Source organism: Strigops habroptila, chromosome Z (genome assembly GCF_004027225.2).
Source record: "Strigops habroptila isolate Jane chromosome Z, bStrHab1.2.pri, whole genome shotgun sequence".
In the NCBI taxonomy this organism is placed as follows: domain Eukaryota; kingdom Metazoa; phylum Chordata; class Aves; order Psittaciformes; family Psittacidae; genus Strigops; species Strigops habroptila.
The window spans coordinates 79,776,158-79,794,120 of NC_044302.2; the positions used below are offsets into that span (position 1 = coordinate 79,776,158).

General features: G+C 39.6%; 1 protein-coding gene across 1 annotated transcript in view; it reads right to left on the reverse strand.

The window, feature by feature from the left end:
* Window positions 1-933: 933 nt before the first annotated feature.
* RGS7BP (regulator of G protein signaling 7 binding protein) overlaps window positions 934-17,963 on the reverse strand; it is a 48,429-nt gene continuing 31,399 nt past the window's right edge. Inside the window, exons 4-6 of the mRNA XM_030471109.1 lie at window positions 6,534-6,681; window positions 5,042-5,112; window positions 934-4,019 (exon numbers count right to left, since the gene is read on the reverse strand). Of these exons, the coding sequence (XP_030326969.1) occupies window positions 3,928-4,019; window positions 5,042-5,112; window positions 6,534-6,681 (311 nt within the window). The 3' untranslated portion in view covers window positions 934-3,927. The remainder of the gene's footprint in view (window positions 4,020-5,041; window positions 5,113-6,533; window positions 6,682-17,963) is intronic.

Genomic DNA, 17,963 nt, shown 5'->3' on the forward strand with positions numbered 1-17,963 from the left:
GATTTTGCATGCTAACTTTTACTACTGGGTAAGTAAACATGCAGCCTGCAGTATGTGTTTATTATCTATTTCTGTATGATTGTATTTTGCTCTGAAAATGCTAACTTTACACTGTATGTAGATAACTGACTTTTAGACAGATATTTTTGTGACATGAAATACCTGTGAAAAGAAGAATGGTATTACAAGTGAATGGTGATTAGAATTTAGTTTTGTTCTGAAAAGCCAACATACACAAAGTTTTAGTAAAAAAAGGAGTTAGTGGAACTTGACATTTTAGGTGGGTACAGCAAAAAAGTTGTAGTGCCTTTAACCTAAATCATTTCATCTAAAATGTTCAAACCCTTTTAAGCGTGCAAGTACTGTTGTTTGGTTGAACAGCAAGTACTGTTTTCCTCAGTATTTTCTCTACATTGTTTCCTTCCATGCATTCTGATATTTATCAATGTAAAGTTGTCTTTTCTGTAATACTTCGAAAATAAAAAAACCTCAAAGGAATGGTTCTAAATAATCTCTAAATAATTTGTGTACCGTTTTGTTGTGGGAACTTTCGAACTTTGATCCCACATTGCCCTATTCCATTAAACTATCATTAACATTTATCCTTCTTGGACCTACATAATATTCTGGGGCTTAAGAAAAGTTTCATTTCCTTTTGAGTTTTAGTGAAATATAATCTTCTGCACACCTAAGACAATTTATCCCTTAACACCTCTTCAGTTCAGATACTTACCAGGTCTTGGTTCATGTCCACTATCTATTAATAGGTAACAGGAGGACATTCCATTCATCCTTGATCACCAATATGCCTTCAGTGGCCATAAAGCCTAGGGACTACAGCATGTGTCCATTAGGATTAATAAAGGGTACGATATATAGCAGGGGTTTGAGAGAAGCTGTAAAATTGATTAGAAATATGGAAAGTCTTCAAAATGAGCAAAGACTGAAATTTTATTAGTCTTTAGTTCAGGAAGAAGAGACACAACTAATTTTTCCAGAATAACAAGAGGTACAAGGATGTGCATATTACTGTACACTTTTAAAACAACCAAAAGGGACTTTAAAGACAATATAGGTAGATCTGTTTCTTTCACAGAATGTGCTAAATTTGTGCAACTCATTGTGATGTCAAAAGCTTTGCAAAATTAATTAACATGTATACATTTGTGTCACTAATGTATATTCCATTACAATAGATGCAGTAAAAATACAGAGACATGAGCTTCATGTAACTTGGCATGTTAACTTCCATGTGATGATACGTGGGTGGGTACTGCACTAGACACTTCCTGCTTAATCTGCCCATCTTCCTTTGCGACTAGTTGTTGGAAAAAGGCATCATACTGACTTCATACAGTGTGTGCACCAATTTCTGTGCGTACCAATATAACAAGATTTTAAAAGAACTCTTGTGTGACATTTTCTTTTGCTCTTTTTCTCTTGTAGCATCACTGCATATTCAGTTGTGTGTTCATACACTGTTTTTTTGGCATTAATGTCTTCAGAATTAATAAAGTAGTATCAGTCTGGTTATTTAACTTATGCTAAACCAAAATTAATTTGTTAATTGTAATTACAGATCGTTTTCCCAGGCAATATTTTTAATAGCCATAAGACATCAGGAGTAATTTTTCCAAAGTTTTAACATTTGAAAAACCAAGCCTATCTGTGGGGATGGAGCCACAGAGCAAGCGTATTGGTTTGTAGACTTTTAATGAAAACCTGTTAGTGCTGCCATCTTTTGGACGTACTTTAACCAATTACAGGGAACTTGGATCTGATTAGTGTGGACATAGTTCATGAGGGATGTGAGGAAAATGTCAAAGAAATAACTTTGAAAAAACGTCATGCTGTGGACTTTGATTCCATTCTTCTTAAAAATGCATTCATGCTCACAAGCACAGTTTTTTGAGTTTTAGGGATCTCCCCATGTTAAATGCCATGAATAATTTGTGACCTGACGTCTTGTAAGATACTGAAGTTACCTTTTTCTGTGCTATTTAAAGAGTATAGTCATGCATGAAAAGACACAATTTCCATAAGGGCATTTTAGATTTATTTGCCCTTGTTGCATTTAAAGTATTTATTTGGGGGCCCAAGTATAAAAAAAATATATTTTCTGTCTGGGGTACTGAAAGGTGAAAGGTGAACAGATCAGTCCAACATGGAAAAAACCCGAAACACTCTGGTTTATCTGACTGAAAAAAAAAAATGTCCTTCCAGAGAAATGCTGGAAGCTCGGTTACATGAATGTCTAAAACAGGAGCAGTGTGGCTCTTTTAGGAAAAAAAGTTCCTGCCTTCTCTAATTGGGAATTAGATCTGAATTTTTGGTCCTTGCTATAGACGATACACTAATATTTCTGATGATGTGGGTGTTTCCTTCCTTTCTTAGCAAACAGCATTTCAGGAGAAAAACTTGGTAGAAAAATCAGTCAGATCAAACTTTGTAGGTTCAATTAATAGATATCCCGAAAAAACTGAACAAACTGCTTTGGGTAGCATACTAATATCCTACCAAAAAAGTCCGATGGAGAATTTAACGGCATAGGTGTTACCTGTGGCAAGAAAATAATACCTGTCTACCCATCACTATGCCCTTACGCAGGAAAAAAGAATTTGGTTCTGGGTTATGCTGGGTCATGGTGGAATGGCAGAACAGCTCACAGTCACCTTCTTCATGTATTACTAACAAGGTTATGGTGACCTGCTTTGTACCGTCGTTACAGATTGTTATGGGCTTCATAGCATTACAGTCTAGCATGAGATTAGTGCTGGTGTCTTGCCTATCATCCTAAAGTATCAGTACAGTAAGTATGACCTATTAATATCTACTGCTGCTACTAGCTGTCATTTTAGCATTTACATATTCATCATAATTTTTTATCTGTCTTTATAAATATACTTCTTAAAATGGAAAAATGACCAAAACTTTGCGTAGTAGTCAAAACAAAATTAGAAAAAAAGACATATTCTGGCAATATAACTAGAAACAAGACAACATTTAAGTTAAATAAAAAACTTTATTAACAATGTAAAACGTTTAATATCTTACAGTCTCAGATAATTCTGGCATGCCCTATAAGAATTAATGCTTAGTTATATGCAGACACCATGCTTTGAATTCTATTGAAAACAAAATGGGTTGGTGTTGTGTTTTACATTGTTGGGTTTTTTTTAATACTCTTCTTTTAATAAATTATTTATTTCTCCCCCCCAAAAAGCTTGTAGAGATACTATCAGCTTAAAAGGAAATCTGTTGCTTCTATGCATTGTACAGTGTGTAGGTATTATGATTTCTCTGTATTTACAAGTTCTAAGTATTTTCATATACGGTTTGTATGTCATAAATTAAGATATTTTTCTATGAAGCTTTTAAATTGAGATATAGTGGAAGACTAAATATGAATGAGAGCACAAAAAGCAACTGGAGGTTTTGTGCAAATTCTGTTACAATGTTGTTTAAATGTTTTAGAACTTTAATACTTTTGCTGTTAAATAGTTTTCTACGCGTAAAGACTGTTAGAATATTATCAAGTATTTTAATATGATACTAATAAGAGTACTGTACTATGCACAAACTTTTAGCTGCAGTTCAAACACTAAAAATCCCCTTTAAAGTTATCTATTAACCATAATTCATATGTCTTTGAGTGGTTGAAAATAAGCATGCAAAACATACTTTAAAAAGTTTTAAAAACATTCTTAGTTATGCTAGATCTATTCCTCAGCTCTTTTATGACCACCATAACTTTAAACTATTAAAACTCTTATTTTGAAAAGGGGGATGGAGCAGAAGAGAAAAAGGAATAGGCTAGTGTAGAAAATGTACTTTATAATCAAGAGTAGCAATGTTCATCTTTCAGTGGTCAAATAATAGTGGTTTAATCAAAGTTGCGATTTTCTTGGTGCTTCTGTGCTTAATCTTCTAACTTGAGACAAGACAACACAGTCCAAAGAATCTTCGCTTCCGTCTTCTTACCAATGGATATGGAGTCAAGTTTAGGAGGCTGCTATCATCTGTGATGAAAAACCCCACGTTTTAATACAAGCATGTACACATGCACACACACAAAAGAGTTTTTATCTTTTACACATTCTAACAGCAACTATATGATTAATTAATAGATCCCATTGCTCTAGGCATAGAGAAAATAATAACCTGAATTTTGTAAATAAGGGTCTTGTAATGCTAATTATCTGGGTCTCCATGGTAATGCAATAGAAATTTTGGCAAGGAGAATACCAGTTCATTAATGAAACCAAAAAGAAATTACACCTCCAGAAATGCAAGACCTAAGCCACAATGTTCCTGCATGAATGAATAAAGTTAGGGTCCCAAATAAAACCTAAAGATAAGTAGCTTGAGATCTTGCAGACATGCAAGTTTGGAAAAGTCGATCCTAAGGTAAATTCTGGATTAATTTAAACATAAACCCCCGCAGCATTATAGGGTGGCCATTCGTACATATAAGGGAGAATTTTCATTTAAAACTGCAGCACTGGAACATCTTGGCACATCAAGAGAAGCAGCACTTGTCTGGAAAAGTTAGCACAATATGATCTCCCTATTTCTGGTTAGCTTTATAGCTTTTATATTAACTACTTTTAAATTCGTACAAAATGTATATATTGGCGCCAACTCATGCACTATCACTGAGCTATCTTGCAAAATCTTTAGAATTCACTTTGAATTTGAGCCATCGTCAGGCATGGTTTCAGGCTAAGGGCTATGTATGTCTCATTATGTTCTTATTCTGGTTACATCAGGGAATTAGTAGAGGTGGTTCCTTCATGTCACCAGGAAAAGTCTATTATTTTATCCGTAGATACCACATCTATAAAATTGCAGAATACCTCATGTGAAACTTGAGAGGCCAAAGTTCACATACTAAATTCTGACCCCACAGAGTCAGTAGGGAAGAGACTTCCGTAGATTTTTCTTTTTGTAATTTCTATTATTTTTTTTTTTTTTAATGCGATGGAAGGCAAACCCTTTAATTATCTTAATTTTCCTTACATGAAAAAAATACAAAACCTACCTTGATTTTTCAGTGGTAAAGGCATAGTCTCCCTGAGTTTACTTAAAAGGTTTTTCATTTCTCTAATATCTCTGTGGAAACAAAAATTGAAAGAGATACAGTAGAACAGCAGTCGAAGACTGCATGGGGAATGGCTCACAGGATAGCTTTGTATGCTGAAATAATGGAGCAATGAATACAAAAATCTATTGGGCAAGCATTTGGTTCACATACATGTTTCAGAAGATCCATACAAAAAAGGGCAGTAGATTTAATAAGGGAGCACTTTTAAGCCAGTCTGATATTAACTAGTTGCATCTGGTCCAAATTTATGATCTATTCTGGCACTTCAGTATGAAATCATATTAAATGAGTTGGTGGGCACAATGTGATCCTAGTGGCAAAATACACAATACATCTTTTAGGACAAGCTAGTACTAATGTCAACTTGATATCCCTTATCAGAAGTTTGTCGCTTGTGCCATGAATGTGTTTCATTGTTCAAAAGGAAATTACAATACATGTAGCTAACCCATGATATTTAAGATCCCTGCACATTAAGTGAAAATTTTAGAAACAGAGCAGTCACTCTCACCCATCTCAGGAGAATCTGGCATGAAATTTTCTAATTTTCATCAGTAGATGAAAAATATGGTAATAAAATATCATCTCACAAAGCAAGGTACGTTTGGATATGTTTTGAGAGAGGCCAAAAGTTGAAAAAAGGTTCCTGTTTTACAGGTAGATGGCAGACCAGCAATATTGTATGCAGGCTTGTAATGTCTTAAGGCTTTCAGGATTTGGTCTTGTGTCATTCATCTACATATAAAATGTCTCTTTGAAATAAAGCAGTATGTCTAATAAGAAATTTCTCAGATTTAATCTCCAGGTTACTCTCTTAGTAGAACTTCGTTTTATACAAACATGATAACCATTAAAATCTCATCAGCAGCTTAATATACACAGCCATCACATACTTCTTGCAAAGAAATGTTGGCCATCAGGATTACTCCCACTAACGTGTCTCATTTCTGTCTTTCAACTGCACAGTTAAGAGGGTAAGAGAAGTCCACTTTGACAAACCTGTGAATGATGTTCCCCTCCTAAGGCTTTCACATTGATAACTATGGGCAAAAGCAACATAAATGAACTAGATTCTGTGCTTTCAACCTATGAATGCAGAACGGCAGGCAAGCAGATTTCAGGTACAAAACCAGAAACCACTCGAGACTAAAGTTGCCTCTTTCAGAGAATCTGGCCCCCTAACAACGTAATTTCCCATGCTTTGTTTTTGCTGATTATCCCCTGGTAACTAGCCAAATTAAGCATGTCACGTCTCTCTGCCCTTCTTTTAGGAGTTGCTCTCAGGTATGTTAAATGTAACAGAAATATTAACAGGTGATCTAATTTACCAATATCTTCAATACTAGCAACACCAGTTTCCTAATTGTAAAAGACTAAATAAACCCTAGATGGAAATTTGCTTTGTTTAGGAATGAAGTGCTACACATACCTTTCAGTGTTTTCAATATCTGTGGAAACCTGCCATAAATGCTGTTGAATATCTGTTGGTGATGATGATGTGTCTTCTAAAAAGGGTACTTCGGAGCTCTCCTCCACTTTAGTATCTAGGATCTTGGGTGGGGCACCAGGTTCTTTTCCTTTAAAATATTTAAACAAAACATATATCCCCATTATTAATTAAACCGTATACTCAGATAATATAATTGATGTTTTGAGCTTGGTCTTGCAAAGTATAAATGAAGAAAGCGGTGAATGCAAACTCTGAGGAAGAACTGCTCAGAAAGAGAACAGATCACACAAATCTGCTAATGAGAGTGCTGCTATGTGTTACTCCCACCAAACAAAAGAGACGTTCCAAGCAGGCATGTGTGGAGCTTAGAATTTTACACAGTGAGTATTACGAAGGATTTCACTTAAACTCTAGTGGTTCACATGTGATACGAAGTAAGAGCCAGAGGACAAAACAGAACAAAATAAGCAAGGAAACTACAGGATACATTCTGAAACCAGCTTCAAAAACTTTGACACTAAACGACGTTGCAATCCATGTCACCTAGTATTACAGCAATGCTAAGAGAAAACAAGAGACAAAAATATACAGTTTTATACTTTGTGATTTTAAAAGCAATATATAGCTGCCACCACTCAGTGCATTATATTTTGAATTTCCATCCTTACTCTTGCCTAATTCATGCTCATTATATGGAAATGAAATGCAGTGTTGGAGTCAAATGGGAGCTTCATGACAGATCTGCCACGGCTTCTGTCAGGGACACAATGGGATAAAGGATGTGGTCCATGATAGTGGAGAATGCAAGAGAGTTAAGTATTGGTGGGAATTTTTGGCATCCTTGCAAACCTCCTTAGGACTGTCTGCTGGTATTCCTTATTGTATTGCAAATACAGTCCTGGCACCAAGTCCACTGAAATAAGAAAATTCAAATTGGAGTGCATCCCAGACATGTTATTGAGAATTAAAGCTTTTCCCCTCTGAGTCCTCTCATGAAATGCAGTAAACAATCTCAGAAAGAAACAAAGAAAGAAAAGTTTCTAAAAATAGAGAAAAAACCTGCCAGTGTTTAAACCAGTGGTATGAGGACTTGAGTAGGAAATGTTTTTTCATGTCACAATTTTTGAAATTTGAAAAAAATTCACATCAGGAAAAACCTGACTAGTTACTATAAAGTTTGACAAAGAATAGTGTCCTGGGTTCAGCTATAGCAGTCATTTTTCTCCTGCTTAGTAGCTGGTGCAGTGCTGTGTTTTTTAACTTTCAGCCTGGGAACAACGCTGATAACACCGATGTTTTTAGTTGTTGCTAAGTAATGTTTATTCCAACCAAGGACTTTCTCAGTCTCATGCTTTGCCAGGGAGGAGGGGAAGCCGGGAGGAAGCAGAGACAGGACACCTGACCCAAACTAGCCAAAGGGGTATTCCATACCACAGCACGTCATGCCCAGTATGTAAACCGGGGGGAGTTACCCGGAAGGCCCAGATCACTGCTCGGGTCGGGCTGGGTATCGGTCGGCGGGTGGTGAGCAATTGTATCCTCTCCCCTTGTTATTTCACTAATCGTTATTATCATTGGTGGTAGCAGTAGTGGTTCTGTGTTATACCTTAGTTGCGGGACTGCTCTTATCTCAACCCGTGGGAGTTACATTCTTCCCATTCTCCTCCCCATCCCTCCGGGAGCGGGGGGAGGAAGAAGGGGGGGGGGGGGGAGTGAGCGAGCGGCTGTGTGGTTCTGAGTTACCGGCTGGGCTCAAACCACGACAGTTCTTTTTGGCGCCCAACGTGGGGCTCGAAAGGTTGAGATAACGAGAAATCTGACCAGAGTGTGTTTAATCATATTTGTGATAAGCATTCATTGTTACTACTCGTCACAATGGTGATTATTTGGCTCTCAGACGTGTTGCGCTTGATCTCAGAGTTTCAGCATGTTGTACCTTACTTACAGCCACTATTTGCTGTTTTAGCGTTTATCGGCTGGGGGGCCTGGGCTAAGGTTCTTGTTTCACTGTACTTCATGGTAATGACTTGTAATACAATAGACTCATTGATCATGAAACTGGTCTGGTTTGTGCTTCCAGCGTGGCCATCACCACTATACATTGGGAGGTATATAATGAAATATTTTAGCAATTGCATATCTTTTTTTTTCTCCTCGGGGGGTAAACTTACGAAGGAAGCATTCTCTTTCACCCCCCGTTCCCCCACCAGCCTATTTGCAACAGCAATTGAGAGTTCTGAAGGTTTTAGATGGCCTTTGAGTACCCTTGAAACCTGCCTGCTGATTGTGCTGGGGATCAGCATGTTGGCAAACATACGGAGTGTGTTTTACCCACGGCCATCCCGTCGTAGGAACATCCTATTTCGTTTAATGTCAAAAATTAAGCAGCTGTCCACCTTACCCGGTCTCTCAGAGGATCCTTCTGTTGTGGGGTTGCTGAAGGTCGAAGAACAACAAGTGCCAATTGCGACCACAACAGTGCACCGGCGGCAATATCGCACCAACCGAGACTCCTTGATTCCCATCCGTAAGCTGATCCGCAGACTGGAGAGCCAAGGAGTGATCAGCAGGACCCGCTCACCCTTTAATAGCCCCATATGGCCAGTGCAAAAGTCTAATGGAGAGTGGAGATTAACAGTAGACTATCGTGACCTGAACGAAGTCACACCACCATTGAGTGCTGCCGTACCGGACATGTTAGAACTTCAGTATGAACTGGAGTCAAAGGCAGCCAAGTGGTATGCCACAATTGACATTGCCAATGCATTTTTCTCAATCCCTTTGGCAGCAGAATGCAGGCCACAGTTTGCTTTCACTTGGAGGGGCGTCCAGTACACTTGGAACCGACTGCCCCAGGGGTGGAAACACAGCCCTACCATCTGCCATGGATTGATCCAGACTGCACTGGAACAGGGGCAAGCTCCAGAACACCTGCAATACATTGATGACATCATCGTGTGGGGTGATACAGCGGAAGAAGTTTTTGAGAAAGGGAGGAAGATAATCCAAATCCTGCTGAAGGCCAGTTTTGCCATAAAACGGAATAAGGTCAAGGGACCTGCACAGGAGATTCAATTTTTGGGAATAAAATGGCAAGATGGACGCCGCCAGATCCCCACAGACGTGATCAACAAGAGAACAGCAATGTCTCCACCAACTAACAAGAAAGAAACACAAGCTTTCTTAGGTGTCGTGGGGTTCTGGAGAATGCACATCCCAAATTACAGTCTGATTGTAAGCCCTCTCTACCACGTGACCCGGAAGAAGAATGATTTCAAATGGGGCCCTGAGCAACAACAAGCCTTTGAACAAATTAAACGAGAAATAGTTCATGCAGTAGCCCTTGGACCAGTCCGGGCCGGGCCAGATGTGAAAAATGTGCTCTATACCGCAGCTGGGGAGAATGGTCCTACCTGGAGCCTCTGGCAGAAAGCTCCAGGGGAGACTCGAGGTCGACCCCTTGGCTTTTGGAGTCGGGGATATAAAGGATCCGAGGCCAGCTACACTCCCACTGAAAAAGAGATACTGGCAGCCTATGAAGGGGTTCGAGCTGCCTCAGAAGTGATTGGAACTGAAGCGCAGCTCCTCCTGGCACCCCGGTTGCCTGTGCTGGGCTGGATGTTCAAAGGCAGGGTCTCCTCTACACATCATGCAACGGATGCTACATGGAGTAAGTGGGCCGCACTAATTACACAACGAGCTCGAATAGGAAATCCCAGTCGTCCAGGAATTCTAGAAGTCATCATGGACTGGCCAGAGGGCAAAGATTTTGGGATGTCACCAGAAGAGGAGGTGACGCGTGCTGAAGAGGCCCCACCATATAATGAACTGTCAGAGAGTGAAAAGCAATATGCCTTGTTTACTGATGGGTCCTGCCGTATTGTGGGAAAGCATCGGAGATGGAAGGCAGCTGTGTGGAGTCCCCTGCGACAAGTTGCAGAAACTGCTGAGGGAGAGGGTGAATCGAGTCAATTTGCAGAGGTGAAAGCCATCCAGCTGGCCTTGGACATTGCTGAACGAGAAAAATGGCCAGTACTTTATCTCTATACTGACTCATGGATGGTGGCAAACGCCCTGTGGGGGTGGTTGCAGCAATGGAAGCAGAGCAACTGGCAACGCAGAAGTAAACCCATCTGGGCTGCTGCATTGTGGCAAGATATCGCTGCTCGGGTGCAGAACCTGGTGGTGAAGGTACGCCACGTAGATGCTCATGTACCCAAGAGTCGGGCCACTGAGGAACACCAGAATAACCAGCAAGTGGATAAAGCTGCTAAGATTAAAGTGGCTCAGATGGACTTGGATTGGCAACGTAAGGGTGAATTATTTTTAGCCCGGTGGGCCCATGACACCTCAGGCCATCAAGGCAGAGATGCAACATATAGATGGGCTCGTGATCGAGGGGTGGACTTAACGATGGACACTATTGCCCAGGTTATTCACAAATGTGAAACATGTGCTGCAATTAAGCAAGCCAAGCGGTTAAAGCCTCTCTGGTATGGAGGACGATGGCTGAAGTACAAATATGGGGAGGCCTGGCAGATTGACTATATCACACTCCCACCAACCCGCCAGGGCAAGCGCTATGTGCTTACCATGGTGGAAGCAACCACCGGCTGGCTGGAAACATACGCTGTGTCCCATGCCACTGCCCGGAACACTATCCTGGGCCTTGAGAAACAAGTCTTGTGGCGACACGGCACCCCAGAGAGAATTGAGTCAGACAATGGGACTCATTTCCGGAACAACCTCATAGACACTTGGGCCAAAGAGCATGGCATTGAGTGGGTATACCACATCCCCTACCATGCACCAGCCTCTGGGAAAATCGAACGGTACAATGGGCTGTTAAAAACTACACTGAGAGCAATGGGTGGTGGGACTTTCAAACACTGGGATACACATTTACCAAAAGCCACCTGGTTGGTCAACAGTAGGGGATCTGCCAACAGGGCTGGCCCAGCCCAATCAGAACTTTTACGGACTGTAGAGGGGGATAAAGTTCCTGTGGTGCACATAAAGAATTTGTTGGGGAAGACAGTCTGGGTTATTCCTGCTTCAGGTAAAGGCAAACCCACTCGTGGGGTTGCTTTTGCTCAGGGACCTGGATATACTTGGTGGGTAATGCGGGAAGATGGGGAAGTCCGATGTGTACCTCAAGGGGATTTGATTTTGGGGGAAAACAGCCAATGAACTCAATTGTACGCTGTTGCCTGCTCTATAACACTTTTATAGCCCACCAGCTAGATATCTTCAGGTCACCAGCCATTGACCCTGACTTCCCTCCGATCACCACCTCAACAAAGAATGAATTTTGAGGAAACCAGACGAGCTCAGCAGTGACCAGATGAGTTTGGCGGTATCATCAGCAGGCAACAACCCAACACTATGTACCGTCCCTCCTGCCCTGAAAGACTATTACAAGAGATGGAGCCTGACATCATGGACTGGATGAGTTCAGCAATTTTACAGGGATTGGTCCATGGACTAGGGAACGATATCTTTCTCTGTGTGTGGGTGTGGGTGTATATATATGTGTATATATGGGACAGGGGTGATGGTGTGCTGAGAGATGTGGGATCTGAGCATGACGTGAATGGTATGGAATAAGGGGTGGATACTGTCCTGGGTTCAGCTATAGCAGTCATTTTTCTCCTGCTTAGTAGCTGGTGCAGTGCTGTGTTTTTTAACTTTCAGCCTGGGAACAACGCTGATAACACCGATGTTTTTAGTTGTTGCTAAGTAATGTTTATTCCAACCAAGGACTTTCTCAGTCTCATGCTTTGCCAGGGAGGAGGGGAAGCCGGGAGGAAGCAGAGACAGGACACCTGACCCAAACTAGCCAAAGGGGTATTCCATACCACAGCACGTCATGCCCAGTATATAAACCGGGGGGAGTTACCCGGAAGGCCCAGATCACTGCTCGGGTCGGGCTGGGTATCGGTCGGCGGGTGGTGAGCAATTGTATCCTCTCCCCTTGTTATTTCACTAATCGTTATTATCATTGGTGGTAGCAGTAGTGGTTCTGTGTTATACCTTAGTTGCGGGACTGCTCTTATCTCAACCCGTGGGAGTTACATTCTTCCCATTCTCCTCCCCATCCCTCCGGGAGCGGGGGGAGGAAGAAGGGGGGGGGGGGGAGTGAGCGAGCGGCTGTGTGGTTCTGAGTTACCGGCTGGGCTCAAACCACGACAAATAGGAATAACAGCTAATAGAGTGGGGGTCATTTTGCCCATTTTTCTGGATATTAGAGACCAAGGCTGCAGACCATGCCATATAGCTCTTCCACATCACAAGTAAGTACCACTGCTATCAGGCTTGTAATTTCGTGGGTTTTTAAAAAAACCTAGAAATTCCTGGATCTTAAGAAACTCTTTTTGGGCAGGTTCTCTAAACTGTTGTATTGTGGTAAATTATTCCTTTGCTGAAAAAAAAAATATTCTTAGCTACTCATCTGAATGTCAAACTAGACATTACTTATACTACAGAAGATACTTGCTTAATGTTTTTGTTACTTTTTAAAGTAGGAAGCCCTTCTTCCTGTTTTGCCCTCGACTAACTCATCTTACTCTGATTCCAAGAGATTGCATGACCTGACATAACAAGTTTACCATCTATAAAATTAGATGTCCTTTCTCTGCTGCTTACTTTGGCATCCACTGCTAACCTGTGCTTTGTCAGGTCCCTCTGTGAGCTACTTTAACCCATCAAATGGTAGAAGATTACCACAATAGAAGGAAAAATAAAATGCGAAGTTTTCTGAAGTGTTTTAAATCAGTGAAGTTTTAGGCCAGTAAAGAATGTTTACATGTCCAAGAGCAAGTGTCAGAGGAGGATGATGTGGCCAAAAGCAGTGGAAGGGAGGAAGAAATGAAGGCATGATAAGTGAGGGGAGGTAGAGAAGAAGGAATAAGTATTTTCTGGTGGTAACAAGGTATTATGCTGACCCAATTGCTTGTGGAAGAGCAGCCAAAGACTGCTTCTCAGACTATATGTTTTACTCTGTATCACGCTGTAGGTATAACTTCCCAAATTTTCTAGTTCTTAAATGCAGCTTATGCTGGGTTTTTTAAAATAGTTCATATCGTATAATTCTAATTGTTCATTGTGTAAGCTTCTTTATTAATTATTTTTCCCATTACAAGAAGCCAATAACACCACATACTATTACCAATATCTTACTACTTCTTTGTAAGAGGGCTGCCCCAGGGAAACCATCTAATTTACCAGTGATATCACAAGGTATTACTTGTGTGGAACTGGGTATCAGTTAATTCTCCCGTTATTTTGAAGTGTTATGTTGAAACTCTGACCTGACTTTTGGTGACATGCGATCAACAATAACCCTGTCTATAGAGACATCCTTCAAGCATGTGAAAGGTGTTTCAATGGAAACAATAACACTACAACATGAAATAACAGTAAAGGTTATTTTTTGCAACTTGAGAACAGAAGCACTGAGAATGTAACATTCTTTCTGTTAGCACAAAGGAAAACTCTTGCAGATTTAGGAGAAAGAACAGCACAGATTTCAGTTGAAAAGAGCTCATTGCCAGTAATTCTGTTATATTTTGATCAATTCATGAAGCCTTTCTTGAATTTCAGAGCATCTGCTCAACCACTTGAAAACAGTTAGAGTCAGCTAATAATAAAGGTTTTGCTTAAATAACATATATGACTCAGGCTTAACATTTCTACTACATGGCACAGCCTGCAGGGAAACAAAACCTCTTCAATCTTCTTATCTTCCTAGTGATCTTAAGGATAGCTTTTCTGTTGCACATTCTTGAAATAGGGATACGGACCCTAAATTTTACTTTCAATTTAGTCAGTAGACTTCTATTAACTTCAGTTGGACTCTGATCATGCACACAGTGTTATCAGAGGTGTTGACATACAGTTGCTGTTCTTGCCAGCTGACTAGGCAGAGGCTCTTTTTACTGTGAAATTTTAATACAAAGTGTGATGTACTCTGTATCTGCTAGCCTCTAATGCAGCTTTTTTTTTTTTTTTAACTTGCCTCTGGTATGAAATTAAATTTATTGAATTAAATAATCGTGAACATCAAATTTGAGTTTTATTGAGGCTAAATAAGAGGGTAGGAAATGATCAGTTCAGTAAGGTTACATACATCTGTGACTACGGTGCTTTATGTTTCACCTGTTCTGCTCCTTACTGCTTTTGCCATGCTACCCTATGCACCTACTCTCAGTCATCACCTACTTTGCAGAGAAACTTGTGTAATGAAAAAAACCCTGTTATAGGCACCTCAGAGCTAGTTAGATTTCACTGCAGATGAACTGAAAAGATATTTGAGGGGAACAACAGAATATAACGAAGCTAACAGAACCTCTCTCTCAAAAAGAAGGTGGCATTTTTATCAGGCTTCTAACCTGGCAATTAAGGATAAATGCACAAATTACAGATCACAGCTAAAGTAAATGAAAAGGAGGACATAAAAAGTGGAATAGGAAAGAATCACATAGCAAGTAACAAGAAATGTGGTAAATATGGCTAACAGCCTGAGGAACTTCATTCCTGACTCACACATGGGACCTGCAGAACTCAAGAGACTGTCCTTTGTTATTATTAAAGAAAACGCAATAGGAACAACAAATCTGTGGTAGAAGTTGTGTTGTCCTCCTTCCATGCCTGTTTTTGTTCTATTCATTTTGGTCTGTCCACAGTGTCCACATGAGAATGGGTAAGTCTCTGGATTTTTTAAGTGCTTGTTTCTCCACATCTGTGTGCTCTCCTCTCATGTCTTATCCTTCATGTGTAAGTAGTATGTGTAAGTAATTATACATATCTACCAGTTTTTAAATAGAATGCTGAGACTGTAGCAATTCCATTAAACAATCCTTCCTTCCTTCTTCAAGACCCTAAAGAGCATGTAATTTAAACAAAGCCAAATCAAACAAAAATCCCTTCACTGAATTGAGGGTTTATTTTTGTAATCTGCAACACAAGCTATCACAGGCTTTTAAGTATTATTTTAAGGAAATTACATGTTATTACAAGGCACATACTGGAAAAACAACAGTTATGCTATTACCTTCTTGTGTGGTACATGATACACTATTATATGTGATTTGGTATCAAATCTGTGATTTGATGTACCAACAATGCAGGAATTACTTGCCTCAAACTCAACAGAAACAGCTACCAGTTTCAAACTTTGTACTTCTTTGACAAGGTAGCTTTAACTATTTTTACAGCATGTTTTGAACTCTGGAAAACACCTCCAGTTCATTTTAACTGTTCCCTCTTGACTTTGATTTGTTGCATGGTCTTACTCTCTTAATTATTAAAGTAAGTGCCTTGCTCAAATGCTGCATAACTAGCTAATAGAAAGATTGTAATCTGCTATTTATGGTTTTACAAAATATTTTGTAATATATGTAATTATATAACCAAACAAGTCAATTATATCTGTAGATTATCCTAAGAAATTAATGGTTTCTATGTAGATATGTATAGATATTAAACTTCAATAATGTGCATTTCCACAGTGACATGCTATAATGATCCAATTATAATAATAATATTTTATAGTTCCTCACAATGAAATGAATATATTATTATGCATACATGAATCAGCAAAGCTCTTTTAACTATCTGTTATGTTTACATATTAAAAATGCAATGAAGTTCTTTATAAGGTATCAGTGAAAACCTTTGATCTCAAAATATTTGTGGCTGAATACAGCAACATATGCTGAAGAACACTTAGGAACTCTGAGGTAATTCTGTTTTGTCTCAGTGTGGGACCTTGACAACTTCAGTATTAATTTGGAAAAAGGATAATTACACCCAGCAGCTTCCATGGACAGAAGTTATGTCAAGTTATGTAAGACCTTGCTAGCTAACTCAGGATTTGTTTACTTAACATAAAAAAATCGTCAATGTTGGGAAAGCGCAATGTCAGTAAAGCAGACATACAACATTTAAAGGAAGTAGAGCTGAATTTCATAAACACTTCAGAAGGTACCTAAGCTCCTCCAGAATATCTTATTTTCCATGAAACTCTAATTCAAATTTTAATAAGTATTACTAGGTTTAAGAACTGCTCTCTAAGGTGCAAAGCTATGTAATTCAAATGATGGAGTGGAACAAATAAAACAAAACCAAGACTAGGAGAGAAGCTGCAGGTCCTAGGTAAGTGAATTCATCTGTTGCTTAACAGTCTGAGAAAGATGATTCTATCCTGTGAAGTTGTGCCAGAGTGTGATAACAGTGCAGAAGAAAACTAGGTGAACAAATGCAGTGAGAAGTGCCAGAAGATTTCCTGGGACACCTACCATCTGCCCTATCTGTCATCCCCCAAGAAGGTATTTGCTCTAATCACATGCAGTAGGTATTTGCTGTGACAAAGGGGACAGCAAGATCCTTAAAGCCATCATGTTAGGGAAAACACAGGAGAGTTTCTTACAGTGCTGCCCTGAAAAGTGGCCTCTAGACCTACCCAGTTTTCATGTGATCCTAGTCAAGTTTCTTAAACCTGGATCCTCAAAATAGACTGACAAAATATTTCTAATTGCCTGGTTGCTCAACACAGAGACTCCTTGCACTGAGCTGCAAATGAAGAACTGAAAAATTACTCTGAACACATACAGCACTGCAGAAAGTACGCTGCAATCTTTAGCCTGATCTCTCTTCGTTCCTTCTTCACGATGGGCAAAATTGCTACCACCTCACTACTCAAAGCAGTTCTGAAGATCCTCCCATCAGTGTATGAGTTAGTGAGAAAGGTCTGAGGAACCTTTCCTCGAGGAAAGGTCTGAGAAGGATTCTGCCTATATTGCAGGATATTGTGCAATAAATACAATGTATGACACTGAACAATCAGGATAAAAGAAAGATGTACGCCAAAGTAAATAATTTACATGTATAGTAGTTAGCCTGGATTCTTGGCATTGTGGAAAAGAGGAATAATAAAGTATATGATCAGCTAACCAAACACATAGTAGCTACAGAAAGCCTCAATTAAGGCTACTTGGGCGTGTCTCATTGTGTCCTTTGCAAACTTTGTGTGTTGAATTTTACCATCATAATGTATTTTCAACACTTGGCTTTTTGGGTGTATGTATCTTAGAAAAGAATTTATAGAGAGCACTTACTTCAGTTTACTTACTGCATAACACAGCTGGAAATATTTATGACTTTTGGCCCCACTGTGGCTGTTACATCTCAAAGAAATAACAGACTATATGACTTTTCTAACAGAGTTTGTGTCACAGTACTAAGCTAATTTAAAGCACTGTAAATATACAAGAAATTTCTGTACAGGATGCTTGATATATACTATATGTTATATATAGGAATGTTTGTTCTGTACAACAGAAAGAACAAAAAGTAGGAGAGATGAGATCAGTGCTGTGAAAGATAGTGAAGATACCCAGAGCTCAGCCC